This window comes from Protobothrops mucrosquamatus, unplaced genomic scaffold, assembly GCF_001527695.2.
Source record: "Protobothrops mucrosquamatus isolate PMUCROS unplaced genomic scaffold, P.Mucros_1.0 scaffold3402, whole genome shotgun sequence".
Lineage (NCBI taxonomy): Eukaryota > Metazoa > Chordata > Lepidosauria > Squamata > Viperidae > Protobothrops > Protobothrops mucrosquamatus.
Genome location: NW_015389383.1, coordinates 7,777 through 21,015, shown reverse-complemented (window position 1 = coordinate 21,015; position 13,239 = coordinate 7,777). Strand labels below are relative to the sequence as shown.

General features: G+C 36.2%; 1 protein-coding gene across 1 annotated transcript in view; it reads right to left on the bottom strand.

The window, feature by feature from the left end:
* The window catches only part of SPOCK1 (SPARC (osteonectin), cwcv and kazal like domains proteoglycan 1), a gene marked incomplete at its 5' end in the record, with an annotated part of 31,168 nt that overhangs the window by 12,121 nt on the left and 5,808 nt on the right, over positions 1 to 13,239 (bottom strand). Inside the window, 2 exons of the mRNA XM_015826953.1 lie at positions 452 to 514; positions 4,982 to 5,203. Of these exons, the coding sequence (XP_015682439.1) occupies positions 452 to 514; positions 4,982 to 5,203 (285 nt within the window). The remainder of the gene's footprint in view (positions 1 to 451; positions 515 to 4,981; positions 5,204 to 13,239) is intronic.

The window sequence follows — 13,239 nt, the reverse complement described above, 5'->3', positions numbered from 1 at the left end:
CCAGGATCTATCATTTGGGTTGGCATCTTATGGGTTTAGTCTGGCAGGATCCTGTCTATATGGTGTCAGGAAATAAAGAACTGAACTTTGGCTAGATTTCTTTACATTGTTCTTGGGCTACGTCTGATGTTGAGATCAGATTGGCTCCAACCCTGCTTGCCTTCTGAAAAGTTTGGAAAACCTGGTTGTTTGCCCAGGCGTGTGAATTACGTAGTTAGTTAAACCCATGTGGGTCGATATTATATTTTTTTATTCTGCCTGATGTTTTCCTTTTGAATTATATATGTAGCATTGTACGTTTTATGTTTTATATTGTTCTATGTTAGCTTGTTTGCTGCTCAAATGAGAAAGACAGTCATATAAAAATAAACCAATACATTTGTAATGTTCTAATAATAATTATTTATTAAAGAAGTAATGGATTGAGTGAGTGGCAAATCACTAAACTTACCCAGCAAGTTCTTCCCTTTGCCCATCTTTTGAATTCTGTTCATCTCATTCTGGCATGGGAGGCCTAAAACATAATTCATGAGAATGAGTTTCCAGATGGTGAGGGACAGACCCTCTAATGATTAGCTTCACAATTGACAAGCAGTGTAGTCGATTGCTCACCTGGGAATGAATGAACTACATATGCTTGTACAGTACAGCAGAACAAATGCACGGCATTAGCTTTACTAATTAAAAAAGGCACAACCTGCTATGCTTAAAAATAGTGTTTGGGGGGCATTTTATTGTTAAACACTTTTTTTTCCTCTCTCTTCATCAGCCTGATATAAACAGGATGCTAATTTACCATTGGCTTGTCAATTAATTTCCACATTTTAAGCAATTGCCTAAGCTATAAACTAATAGCAGCTGAAGCAGTTCTGAAGTTTTAATTGCAACTGATGACCAGGATCTATATTTCTCAGGGTATTTACGGAGCATCCTGCTGCTTAATCAATGGAACAAAGTCCTCATGTGATAGAACATGTTGTATTTTGTAGTAGCTGAGTAGCAGATCATGCATGATTTACATGTTTGGTCCTACAATGGAGAAGGGCAGATATTTTTGTGTGGACATGTCAGATATATTTTTCCTGAGCCTTTCTTCCCTACCTGTAAGTTGAATGTCTATGAAGACTGAGGTTTTGCAAAAATCTGTGTGGGATATTGCAAATGGGAATAGTTTCCCATTTCTCTCAGAAGCAGCCCTAAAGCATCTGTTATTCCTGCTTAGACTATTACTGAAACAGATGGGATGGAGAAGGTGTCATGTTGATATAGAGCTGCTTCTGAGGATGTGGAAACAGATTCACAGCCTTTGCAGAATACTCTACAGATTTCTAATACCATGTAACTTTTTGAGTGGATGTCTTTTGTTTATGTAATAATAGTTTTGTTTATGTATCCAGAAATGTAATGTAGCAAGAAAAATATGGAGAGAGTAAAGAATAGTAATTTGGAAAAATGTGGTTGAAAATAGAATATTTTGTTCAAAATGAAATATTAGGATTCAAAACATATAAAACATATTAACAGAGAGAAGAATTGCATGAAAAAGGCCAATACATCATGAAATGGAGAAAAGAAATATACAAAAGAATATATTAAATTTGATAAATTTATCCTTGAATATATTAGAGACTGTCTGGCTGGTGTCTTTCTGAAGCCGCCATTCAATCTTCCTTTGTTCTGTTTAAATGAAGAATGTAAATGAAACAGCCAAAAGGAAAAAAGCAAAACACTTCCATATCTGAAATTATGTTTTTGGATAGGAAAAACAGCTCCAAAACAGAAATCATTGCACTCACTGGAAAATAATCCTAAATTACTAAATTACACAAAACCTTTCTTTCATCTGGGAAAAAGCTGTTCCCTGATCTCAAACAGGCTCAGCATATCAATAAATGTTTTTGTTTTCCGTCTCAAGGGAATACAGTTGGTAATAAATAGATATAGGTCGTGGAAAAGTCAGGTGTCTTCTATTAATCCATTTTACATTGGAGGAGCAGACAATGTTATAGGGCAAGTTAATGAAAGTATACTGGTTATGGGACTAATTGCTATGTTAAAGGGGTGGGAGGGGGGAAGAACTAAAGGAATGTTTATGCTGCATCCCACTTATGGTTTCTTCGAATTGGGCCAAGCTATAAATACTGACTTTAATGCAAAATTCCAAAAGGAACCTCCATTGAAAACTGAAAATATGAACTAGGAACCTGAGGCCAATGACTGATGCTTCTGTGGAGAAAATGGTTGGTTTTGTTCCTAATTCATTCATTCTTTCAGCAGCCCAAATGACAGCTATATGCCTGAATATATCCAAATGAACAACACAGTATTGGAATAGATTACATCTTATGTAGCAACATATGGGAAAATTCTCTGCTGACTTGTAAAACATTGTAAGGCGCTGAATGTGGATCAGACTGCTCAACATATAAATATGCTTTAGAGTGAACAAGACTACAAAAAAATCAAATCCCAATGAGATATAACGTATTCCTGAGGAATATAAATTTGAAGTCAGGAGCAAATACCTGGACCTTTGTGGGAAGAAATTAAAAGATGAAGCTGGAAAGCACATAAAAACGTAGCGTATAAACAGAAGAAAAAGACAAAACTGGAAGAACAAGGGATCTGTTTAGGAGAATTAAAGAAATTGCAGAAATAATCCAACATCATGTCAATGTCATAAGGAACACGCATGAAAAGGATTCAATGATGAAAAATCTATATACTAATAAAATTCTCCTGTTTGTAACCTTTAATTGGGTGAAATGGTCTACCTTATGGCAATTTTTTTTTTTAATCAATGTACCTCAAATGGGCTAAATGAAAATCTGGAACCCATTACTCCTGTACCATTGAAATTTGGCAAAGTTGTGGTTGCTTTAGTGTTGCCATGCCGCCATGCTGCTATGTCAACTGCAGTCACATGATTGCCATTTCCAATGCTCTCTGTCAGTTTCTCACAAGGAAAGTCAATGGGGAAGCCAGCAGGAAGTTGCTCCCGTTCTCACTGCTTTTTTGCTTACTTGTGGTCATTCTGTTTCTCATTTAGGTAAGGAAATATATCTGAAACAATGACCCAAAGGGTCATGAGTTGTCTAGTACTGTTTTAAAAAGTGGAAGGAATAAATCAACAAATTGTACAAGACAACCAACGTAGATAAGATTGTATTCAAGACAGAAGAAGTTGACGATAAATCGGTTGTGCTTGAAGAGAAAGTCTGATTATTATAAAATAACTATCAATTAGAAAAACCATAGTTGTGGATAAAATTGCCATGGAGTTCTTAAATAAAACTGATATGAAAACAATAAAGATCATGATAGCTCTCTGCTGACTAATATATATATAAAAAAAACCATGGCCAAAAAACTGGAAAAGGCCTATCCCAATCCATAAAACAGTAGATTTAAAAGAATTACAGAATAGCTTTAATACCACATGCTAACAAGATATAGATGAAAATCCTTCAGAAAAGATTAGAACTTTATATAGAGATAAATGGCAATTGACTAAGCAGACTTCAGAATCAACAATCTGATTCTTCCGATAAGAAGTCTCTATAATAATCAGGATGCCACAATGAGAATGGAGTTTGATTTCAACAAATAGTAGCAAAATCAGTGGAAGAAAAGTAAATGACCTGAGATAATTCTGAGGTAGAAACTGAAGAAGAACTAAGACTGATCATTCTAAAAACAAAGTCTTGGTGGTGCTGTGGCTAGAATATAGTATTGTAGGCTAATTCTGCCCACTGCCAGGAGTTTGATCCTGACCGTCTCAAGGTGGACTCAGTTTTCCATTCTTCCAAGATTGGTAAAATGACTCAGATTGTTGGGGGCAGTATGCTAACATTGTAAACCGCTCAGAGAGTGCTGTAAAGCACCGTGGAGCAGTAAATAAATCTAAGTCTATTGCTATTGCTAAAGCAAGGGAGTGAGAATGCAGGGCTTTCTTTGAACATCAAGAAAATATAGATCATGTCTACTGGAAAATTAGAAGAATTTAAGATAAATAGTTAGAAGACAGAAGTTGTAGACTTCAAAGTTCTAGGCTCCAGAATTGATAACATGAAGCAAAAAGATTTGGGGTCTTATAAATCTCATGAAAAATCAGGACATTTCAATTAAATCAAAAGCTAGAATGATCCATTCACTGGTCTTCTCCTGTATGAAATACAGATGTGAAGGATGGCTTATCATGTGAGAAGAAAAAAATTAATTCCCCTGACCTATGGAGGGGGAAGAACTGCTTTGACAGCCAAGAGAACCAACTTCTTAGAAGAAATCAAGCCCTAGTGCTCAAATCACAAGACAAAAGCTATAAAACTATGGGTGCATCATGAGGGCAGATGCATCTATGGAAAAGAAGATAATGTTCAAAAAAGGAATGGAAGATCAAGAAAAGGCTGATAGAACATGAGGTAGAAAGCAGAAAAGCATTTACTAGGATTGTCTAATGTGGTGAAAGACAGAACAGCTTGAAGAGTTTTAACCCATAAAGTCCCCAGAGTTGGTTTGAGTTTATTAAGACATAACAATAAATATTATAAAAATAAATAAAAACAAAACTAAAGAAAGGAGAGGACTCTGTACATTGTAATGCACATGGGAAGGACATAATGTTGCTTCCTGTACTGTTCAGCAACTCAGCTACTATTCACTAGACTCAAATATTGAATATTTGGATTTTGGCATCCTTAGACACTTAACATGTAAACACTGCTTTCTAGATGAATAGATACATGGGGCATCAAATCATTTGTGCATGAATACGAACATCAATACCATTCTTAAAGATGTTCATTAACTCCAGAATTTGCTTGTTCCTCCCAGTAAATATCACATCAGCTGTATTGTGGAAGTATGGTTATAAATACCATACAAAGCATCATGACTTCATTTCCTCTTAATTTTATTGGAAGGAAAGTATAGCATACTGAATTGTAATCCATTTTATCTGAGGTTGAATTTGGTCAATTACCTCCAGGCTTCTGAAAGCAGTAACACCACTCATTGTTGGAAAGCTTTCCATCTTTGAAGGAGTCACAGGAGTTGAAGAGAGGCTTAATGCATGGTTCATACTTATCAAGGTAAATAGCATTGATCTCAGAGTGATCAAGGAGAAGGTCATAGTTCATATCCAGTTTGTTGAACATCCAGCCCAATGAATCCTTACAGATAGGTAATATGCTAGTATCGAATCCTGTAGAGGAAGGAACAACATTTCCAGCTGAGAAGAAAACACAGATAGATAATGTTTTTAAAAAATCTCACTCTAATTCATTGTATTCTCATGTTTTGCAAATAATGGTGGTAAAATTGGATTTCACATTGTCTTTTTCTTCCCGAATTGCTAGAAAATAAAACATGATCTTTGTTCAGAACTAAATGAAAATCAAATGCATAGGTTGAAGCTATGGCAGATACAATCTTCAGAGACTGCATCGTAGCATCATGATTGTTTCGTAAAGGTGCACGTGGCCCACAGTTAAATAAAGACTTTTTCAATCAGCATTCAGTTTAACAGTTCATCTATAAAAGGAACACTCTTCAATAAATAAAGTGATTTTATTATACTTAAGGAATGTTGGTTTTCAATAAACCATATATTCCTACACTGGTTCAAAGAAATCATTAAATTGTAGTGCCGAATGCTGCTGGAATTGGCATTTATAATTGAAACAGGAGCCATACACATCGTCCTCCCCTCGCAATTTTAACAGAAGCAGCACTAATACCTTCAAATTATCTAGAAGTTGACAGCAAGAGCTACCTTTAAGAACACCTTAGTTTTCTACATTACATTCATTAATAGCCATAATGTCACATTCCTTAGAAACATTTGATCTCTGAAAGCATTTGCTTTGGAAGCAAAAAACAGGCTTCTACCAGCCAGTGAACAGTTCTCTCCTTTTTTAAAGGAAAAGATAAGTGGCGTGCATATATTTTGAGGCAGAATCATTTTAAAACCTCAGGTGTACATTGACGAGTATTAACTGTAATAAAATGAGCCTGCATTTCTAGGAAAAGTATGCAATTACATTTTGTCTCTTTCAAACTTCTTAAGATCTCAGGTTACAACCTCCAAATATGACAAGTTCCCCATCTTCCTTTCAAGATCCAGTGTGCTAAAATTTCACTTTCTCTTGTATCTCTTTCCTTTACTTCATTCAGGGTTACTGGTAAGAACGACACACAATTTATCAAACTATTTTCTGCGATATTTACTTATCTAGGTGAATAAGACTTTTTTTTGAAAACATGGTAACCAGGTAGTAGGTCACTTCTCAGAAAGTCCAATCAACAGATCCAAGCTGTTATTTTCTTATGATATATAAAAAGAAAGACTTGCATTTCCATTTGTAAATATTATGTACAATATCAGAATTTTCTGTATGATGTTTCAGTTGTAAAGGTCATTCTTATCACCTGGACTGAAGTGACATGAAAACTAGAAAGGCACTATAATGTACTTGCTATTCTAAATGTTAATTTTTAGAAACAAAAAGGCATCTTGCTAGAAGAATTAATGGCAAACCCAGATGAGGATCATCAGTGACACATAAGAATCATCAAAAGAGGCTTTGGTAATGCAGACACTAATGCTATTTTATAACAGGCTGCACTTAACAGATAAGATAGAGATGTGATGGACGAGGTCTGAGCAACAGTTCCAGGATCTTGCTTTTTTTGGCAGTATGTGAATGGCTGAGCAAAAATATATCAAATAGTGCAAAATCTTGTTCACATTTAGGTAAATGAACTTCAGTAACTTTGGAGAAATAAAGGTATGACTCACTATTGAACATGCACACCTATATATATCATATATATATATAGTCATGTGATCAAAATTCAGATACTTAACAACTGACTCATATCTTTTGTGTTTCCTCGAAAATAAGACCGGGTCTTTTTTTTTTGCCTCCAAAAGAGGCACCAGGTCTTATTTTCGGGGTAGGCCTTACCTCACCTCCGGCACTGACAGCCCCATCCAGCCGGTCCACTTCTTCTGGGGCCAAAGTTCTGCAGCTGCATTCAGGCCTGCATTTTGCAGTCAGGCCTTTCCAGAAGGCCTAAGCAGTTGAGTACCGAGCTATGGATTCAATCCATAGCTTGGTGCTCAGCTGCTGAGGTCTTGCAGAACCGAGCTATGGATTGAATCCATAGCTCAGTTCTTGGCTGCACAGATCTTCCAGAAAGTCCTGTGACTGAGAAATGCAGGCCTGGCTGCAAAAGAGGCCTCAGAAAAAGAGCCGGGCCAGTAAGGAGAGGCCTGGCTGCAAGATAAGTGGGTGCGGAGCGGGTGGGGCAGCTCCACATACCCACCCCCAACCTAGCTTGATTTTTAGGTGTGTGCCTTGCCACAAAACTAGGGCTTATTTTTGGGGTAGGGCTTATACTAGGCCCACCCCCCAAAATCAAGGTAGGGCTTATTTTTGATGTAGGCCTTACTTTCGGGGAAACACAGTATGACGGTTACAATGTCCTGGGGTCATGTGATCACCTTTTGCAACCTTCTGATAAGCAAAATCAATGGGGAAGCCAGATTCATTTAACAACCATGTTACTAACTTAAAAACTGCAGTAATTAATTTAACAACTGTGGCAAGAAAGGTTGTAAAATGGAGCAAAACTCACTTAACCAATGTCTCACTTAGCAACAGACATGTTGGGCTCAATTGTGGTCATAGGTCGAGGACTACTTGTATAGGCATATGATAGAATCATTCTAGAATTTGTCTGTAGAACTTTATATCCACTGATGTCAGCTGAAGCATAGTATTTCCAAATGGGCCTAATTTCAAGTCATCTAAACTGAAATGCCCAAAAATGCGCAAAGTAATTTCTATAACTAACATTTTAAACTTCAATAATAATACTCCATTAATTTATGTTTTTTTAATCTATATAAAATGAATGTATTCACATGTCCTCTCTCTAGCTGTCTCTGCCAGAGGAGATATTCTGCATATTAAAAACAAGGTTATTACATATTCCAGATCCAATATTAACCTTCCCATCTTTATAAGAACTCCACAGTGTACAAACTGATGCCATTTCCATTTGCTGCTCCTTTCTTCCCATAAATACACACTAAATTAGAGGATTAATGAACTAATAAAATCTCTATGATTGCTATTAAGTTAATCAGCTGGTTTATTGGCTAATAAAATCGATGGCTACTATAAAATAATTTTCAATTCAGAATTCTGTACACAGTTTATTGGTTCTATTTCTAACATGCAACAGATTTAATATAACCATTGTATGCTGCTTTGGCTGGGCTATGAGAAAATCTAGAAAAATAGAATGAGGATTCTGTAACAGCACATCCCTTAAATGCAGCCAATTTCATATTCTATTTCAGTGTTTCTTAACCTAAGCAACTTTAAGATTTCTTTCCTTTCAATTCCTAGAATTTTAGCTGAGTGGTCTAATCCATTGGAATATGTATCAGCAAATAAAACCATTAAAAATATAGTTACTATTGATGTCTCCTTTATGTTGAAGTGGGTTGTTGCCTTTAAATCCAATTAGAACAGAATTTCCTTATTCCAACATGGAGTCATTAAGAAATTTCACTTAGCTACTTCTGTAGGAGAGAGAGTACATTCCATGTGAATAAAGCAAGAGTCCCTTCCCCATTGTCACATTGTTGTAATATGCATCTTGATGCACAGAGTAGAAATACTGAAGTGAAAATGGGCATCCTACAGGTAAGTGCTCCACTTAGGGCCACAATTGAGGCCAAAATTTCTGTTGCTAAGCGACACAGTAAATGAATTTTGCCCCAGTTTATGATCTTTTTTGCCACCATTGTTAAGTAAATCACTGCACTTGTTAAATTAGTAACATGGTTGTTAAGTGAATCTGGCTTCTCAGAAAGTCACAAAAGGTGATCACATGCCCGTGAGATACTACAACCATCATAAATATGAGTTAGTTGCCAAAAGTCTTAATTCTGATCACATGACCATGGGGATGTTGTAATAATCATGGGAAAAATGATCATAAGGTTTTTTTTTCTGCTGTAACGTCGAATAGTCACTAAACAAACTGTTGTAAGTTAAGGACTACCTGTAATTCTGTTATGATACACTGCAAAGATCGGGGATGGAACACAGACGTTGACTGTATTTTTGGAAATACTAGTTTTATTACAATGTTCATTATGTATAATTATAATAAGTTGTTATGCCTCCCAGAAAATTTACTTTACTTTGATTTATAGGCATTTTGAAAAGAATTAAGAAAAAAAAAGCTGGATAAATGCACATTGCTGTTGAAAATGTTAATGCTAGGAAATGTTTCCAGGACTATAATCTACTGAGATACTTAAAATTGCAAGTGTGTTAAAGTGGATTTTAATGTCAACATTAGGCAATTTCCTGTACTTTTTTAAATCATCAAGAACAAAAATGGTACATATATTTTCTCGTTTCTATCTAAACAACCTGAATTTTAAGTACGCAATGCATTCTGCGTAAGATACATATTTATCTGAATGTAAGCAATAGTAGGACTGTTAGCTTGGAAATGTGTTAGATAACTGATAATTTAACTCACTTAATGTAAGTTCTATATACTGTAGGAGAGGATTCTAAACATTATTTACTTGCCTGTGATAACGAGAAATACTGTCCTAAAACTTTCAGGCTTTGAGAAACTACCTCAATTGCTAGACATTGCTTCCTATTTCAGGAACTAGGACTAATATATAGAGTACTTTTTGCACTAAAAATGTTTCAAGGTAATTTTAGATGAATAAAGCCAACCAGAATTCTGCCTCATTTTATACATCTTATAATAACGTGTGACTTTTTCATTGTATCTTTGGCTGGAGCGTTCAACTGTTATGTTAAACTACATACTGTATGTTATGCAAAAAAGAGTAAAAGCTGTGTTATTAGTCTGTGGGATTAAGAAGTACCATTAGTTAAGAACAGGAGTCTTCAAACTTGGCCCTTTTATGACTTGTGGATTTCAACTCCCAGAATTCCTCAGCCAGCGTTTTACAGAACAGTGGAACACTCCAGCCAAAGATACAATGAAACAGTCACTCGTTAGAGTTGTAGGATTTGTGGAAAGTTGAAGCCTGGAAAAAAATTACTTATAGTAAATATTTTAAAAATACTCTGAAACTTTACAATTACTTTCTTACTTTGGGGTATAGTACTGTAATTTGACAGGCTCATAAGCTCATAATGTATGGTGTAAAAATTGTAACCTGTGTGTTTCATCAAAACTGTTTGGACAAGTGATACAAGTTAGTAAATTTTCAATTATTGACACAGATTATGGAAATATACCAATACAATGAAATGGAACAAAATGTATAGAATTCTGAACTTCTAGTTTTTGTTTTCTTTTTACATAAAAAAGGATTGTTTTGAATCTGTTCCCCTGTCCTGACCACTTTCTACAGGGGGACAATTGAGAGCATCCTATCATACAGCATCACAGTCTGGTTTGGAGGCATCACTGCTTCAGACAGGAAGGGGGTGCAGAGAGTGGTGAGAATGGCCGAAAAGATCATTGGCAGCTCCCTCCCTCCCATCCAGGACATAGCACAGAAGCGCTGCTTGAGCAGGGTCTGTAAGATTATCTGGGACACTACACATCCTCTTCATGACCTGTTTTCCTTATTACCTTCTGGAAGGAGGCTTCGTGGTATCTGAAGCAGAACGTCCAGATTCAGCCAGAGTTTCATTCCATACAGCATTAACCTTGCGAACTCTCAAGCTTCCTCCTTCCGTTATATATTCAAGATGGACAATATTTAATATTTATTGCTACGTATATGTAAGGATGTGGGTCTATACATATGTTGTTCATAGTATGTTTAGGTGTGTGTCATGTATGTGTTTCACTTTGAGAGCGGGCAACTAAATTTCATTTTTGATGTGTGCCATTGTGCCCACAGTATAAAAATGACAATAAAGGTTATCTTATCTTATCTTATCTTATCTTATCTTATCTTATCTTATCTTATCTATCTTTGCCTTGTTTTATTGTTCTAAATGTCAAGCTCAGCTTATAGAGAGGAACAGAAGAGCCCTTTCTAGCCCAAACTTTTAAGACTTGCTGTATTCTTTTGAGCAAGCATAGTAGCTAGTTCCTGGTTTCTAATTTACAAAGAAATAAATGCTGCCTGCTCTGCTGCCTTTCCAGTTCTTTGACTCCTAGTTAGGGAAGCTGAGGACAGGAAAAGATCCTTCAACCCATACAAAACTGCCCCAATAGAGCACTAAAACAAGGAAGCAATTGACAGCATCCTGAAAGCAGAAATGCATTTTATTTTCCTGGCAAGCATCACTTACCAGGAATTATAGGACTAATAAGATTTACTATGATCCTCTGTAGAAAATCTTCCTGTTACATAGCCATCATTCCTTTTCTTGAAGAAAGTATTATGTAACCAAAATTATTTTTTCATTTTTTTCAGTTCTCAGGAAAAATGAAACAAAATAATAATTAAAAAACGTATTTGGGGAGGTCAGGGTTTCTTAAGTACAAACCTATTGATAATTCCTGTTTTGACATCATTGATTCAGATTATATTGAATTTAAGCAAGCATGATTTGATGAAGGTGAGATGTCAAAAAATTGCCCAGATGTACAGTGCTAGGCAATATAAAAGTTATACCAGGAGACACTGTGACAAAATTCCATGCAATGCCAGTATGGCTCAGTCTAGGAATTATAAGAAAAAAAGAGATAAGAAAATTGTGGCTAAAACACAAAATTAATTTATTGATTTATTAATATCCCGCCTTTATTCTTTTTATAAATAAGCAATGAACATGCCTAAGACTCCCTCTTCCTATTTTTCTGACAGCAACAATCTGTGAGATGAGCTGGGCTGAGAAAGAGTGACTGGGCCAAGGTCACCCCAATTAGTTTTTATGCCTAAAGCGGGACTAGAACTCACAGTCTCCTGGTTTCTAGCCTGGTATCTAAATCACTATATAATGGCTATCTTCTCCTCCATCCCCACTGGAGAAATAAGAGAACTTTTTCTGATGAGATAGGCAAGCAGGGTTAGATATTCTGATTGGGATAGAGTGGTAAATTGGCCCCAAAGTTAAAGGGCTTTCTGGGGGAGGGGTCTGTTTACCAAATCTATGCAACGTGTCTTGTCTAATTAGAATATACCTGGGGCTAGGCACAGGTCTCTCTTGGGGAGAGTATATAAATGGGGCAGATATATTAAGCAATAGAGGAGGTAGTTGGGCATTGTTGGCATTTTATATGTGCTGTGTGGATTGGAGGTGATATATGAATCTAGGAACAGTTAGACAGAAATTTGAAACTGAGGACCTTTCAGGAGCAAGCAGAGATCTATCTCCAGAATAGTCAGGCTGATGGAAAAGACCGCTGGGACTTAATAGTGCAAAAGGTTTAGGAAAGAGTTATTTTCCCCTCTTTTCCTCCTCCTCTCCAGGCTAAAACAAGCCCAAGAAACACCAAAGCTGCCTAAAAGAATGAGCATATCAAAGTTGAAATGCATGTTGTAGCTTTCCCTGTGTGAATTAGGGAAATAATAAAGAATCAATTAAGCTGTAAAATTTGTACAAAAATGTATGCATTGGTTATTAAATTACATCTACTGAATACTTAAGAGAGAAACACAAATTATTTACTTGAAAAGGAACAATAAACCTTACTGCATTTGTTTGCATCTGGAAGAATTTTGTTTCTTTTCTGAGCCTCCATCAAATACTCAAAAGGGGTTCTTGTGAATCAGCTCATCATAACAGAGAAGAGCAACAAAGATGATTAGGGGACTGGAGGCTAAAACATACAAGGAACGGTTGCTGGAATTGGGTATGTCTAGTTTAATGAAGAGAAGGATGGGGCGGGGACATGATAGCAGTGTTCCAATATCTCAGGGGCTGCCACAAAGAAGAGGGAGTCAAGCTATTCTCCAAAGCACCTGAAGGCAGAACAAGAAGCAACGGATGGAAACTAATCAAGGAGAGAAGCAACCTAGAACTAAGGAGAAATTTCCTGATAGTTAGAACAATTAACCAGTTGAACAACCTGCCTCCAGAAGCGGTGAATGCTCCAACACTGGAAGTTTTTAAGAAGAGACTAGACAGCCATTTGTCTGAAATGGTATAGGGTTTCCTGCCTGAGCAGGGGGTTGGACTAGATGACCTCCAAGGTCCCTTCCAACTTTATTATTATTATTATTATTATTATTATTATTATTATTATTATTATTATTATTAT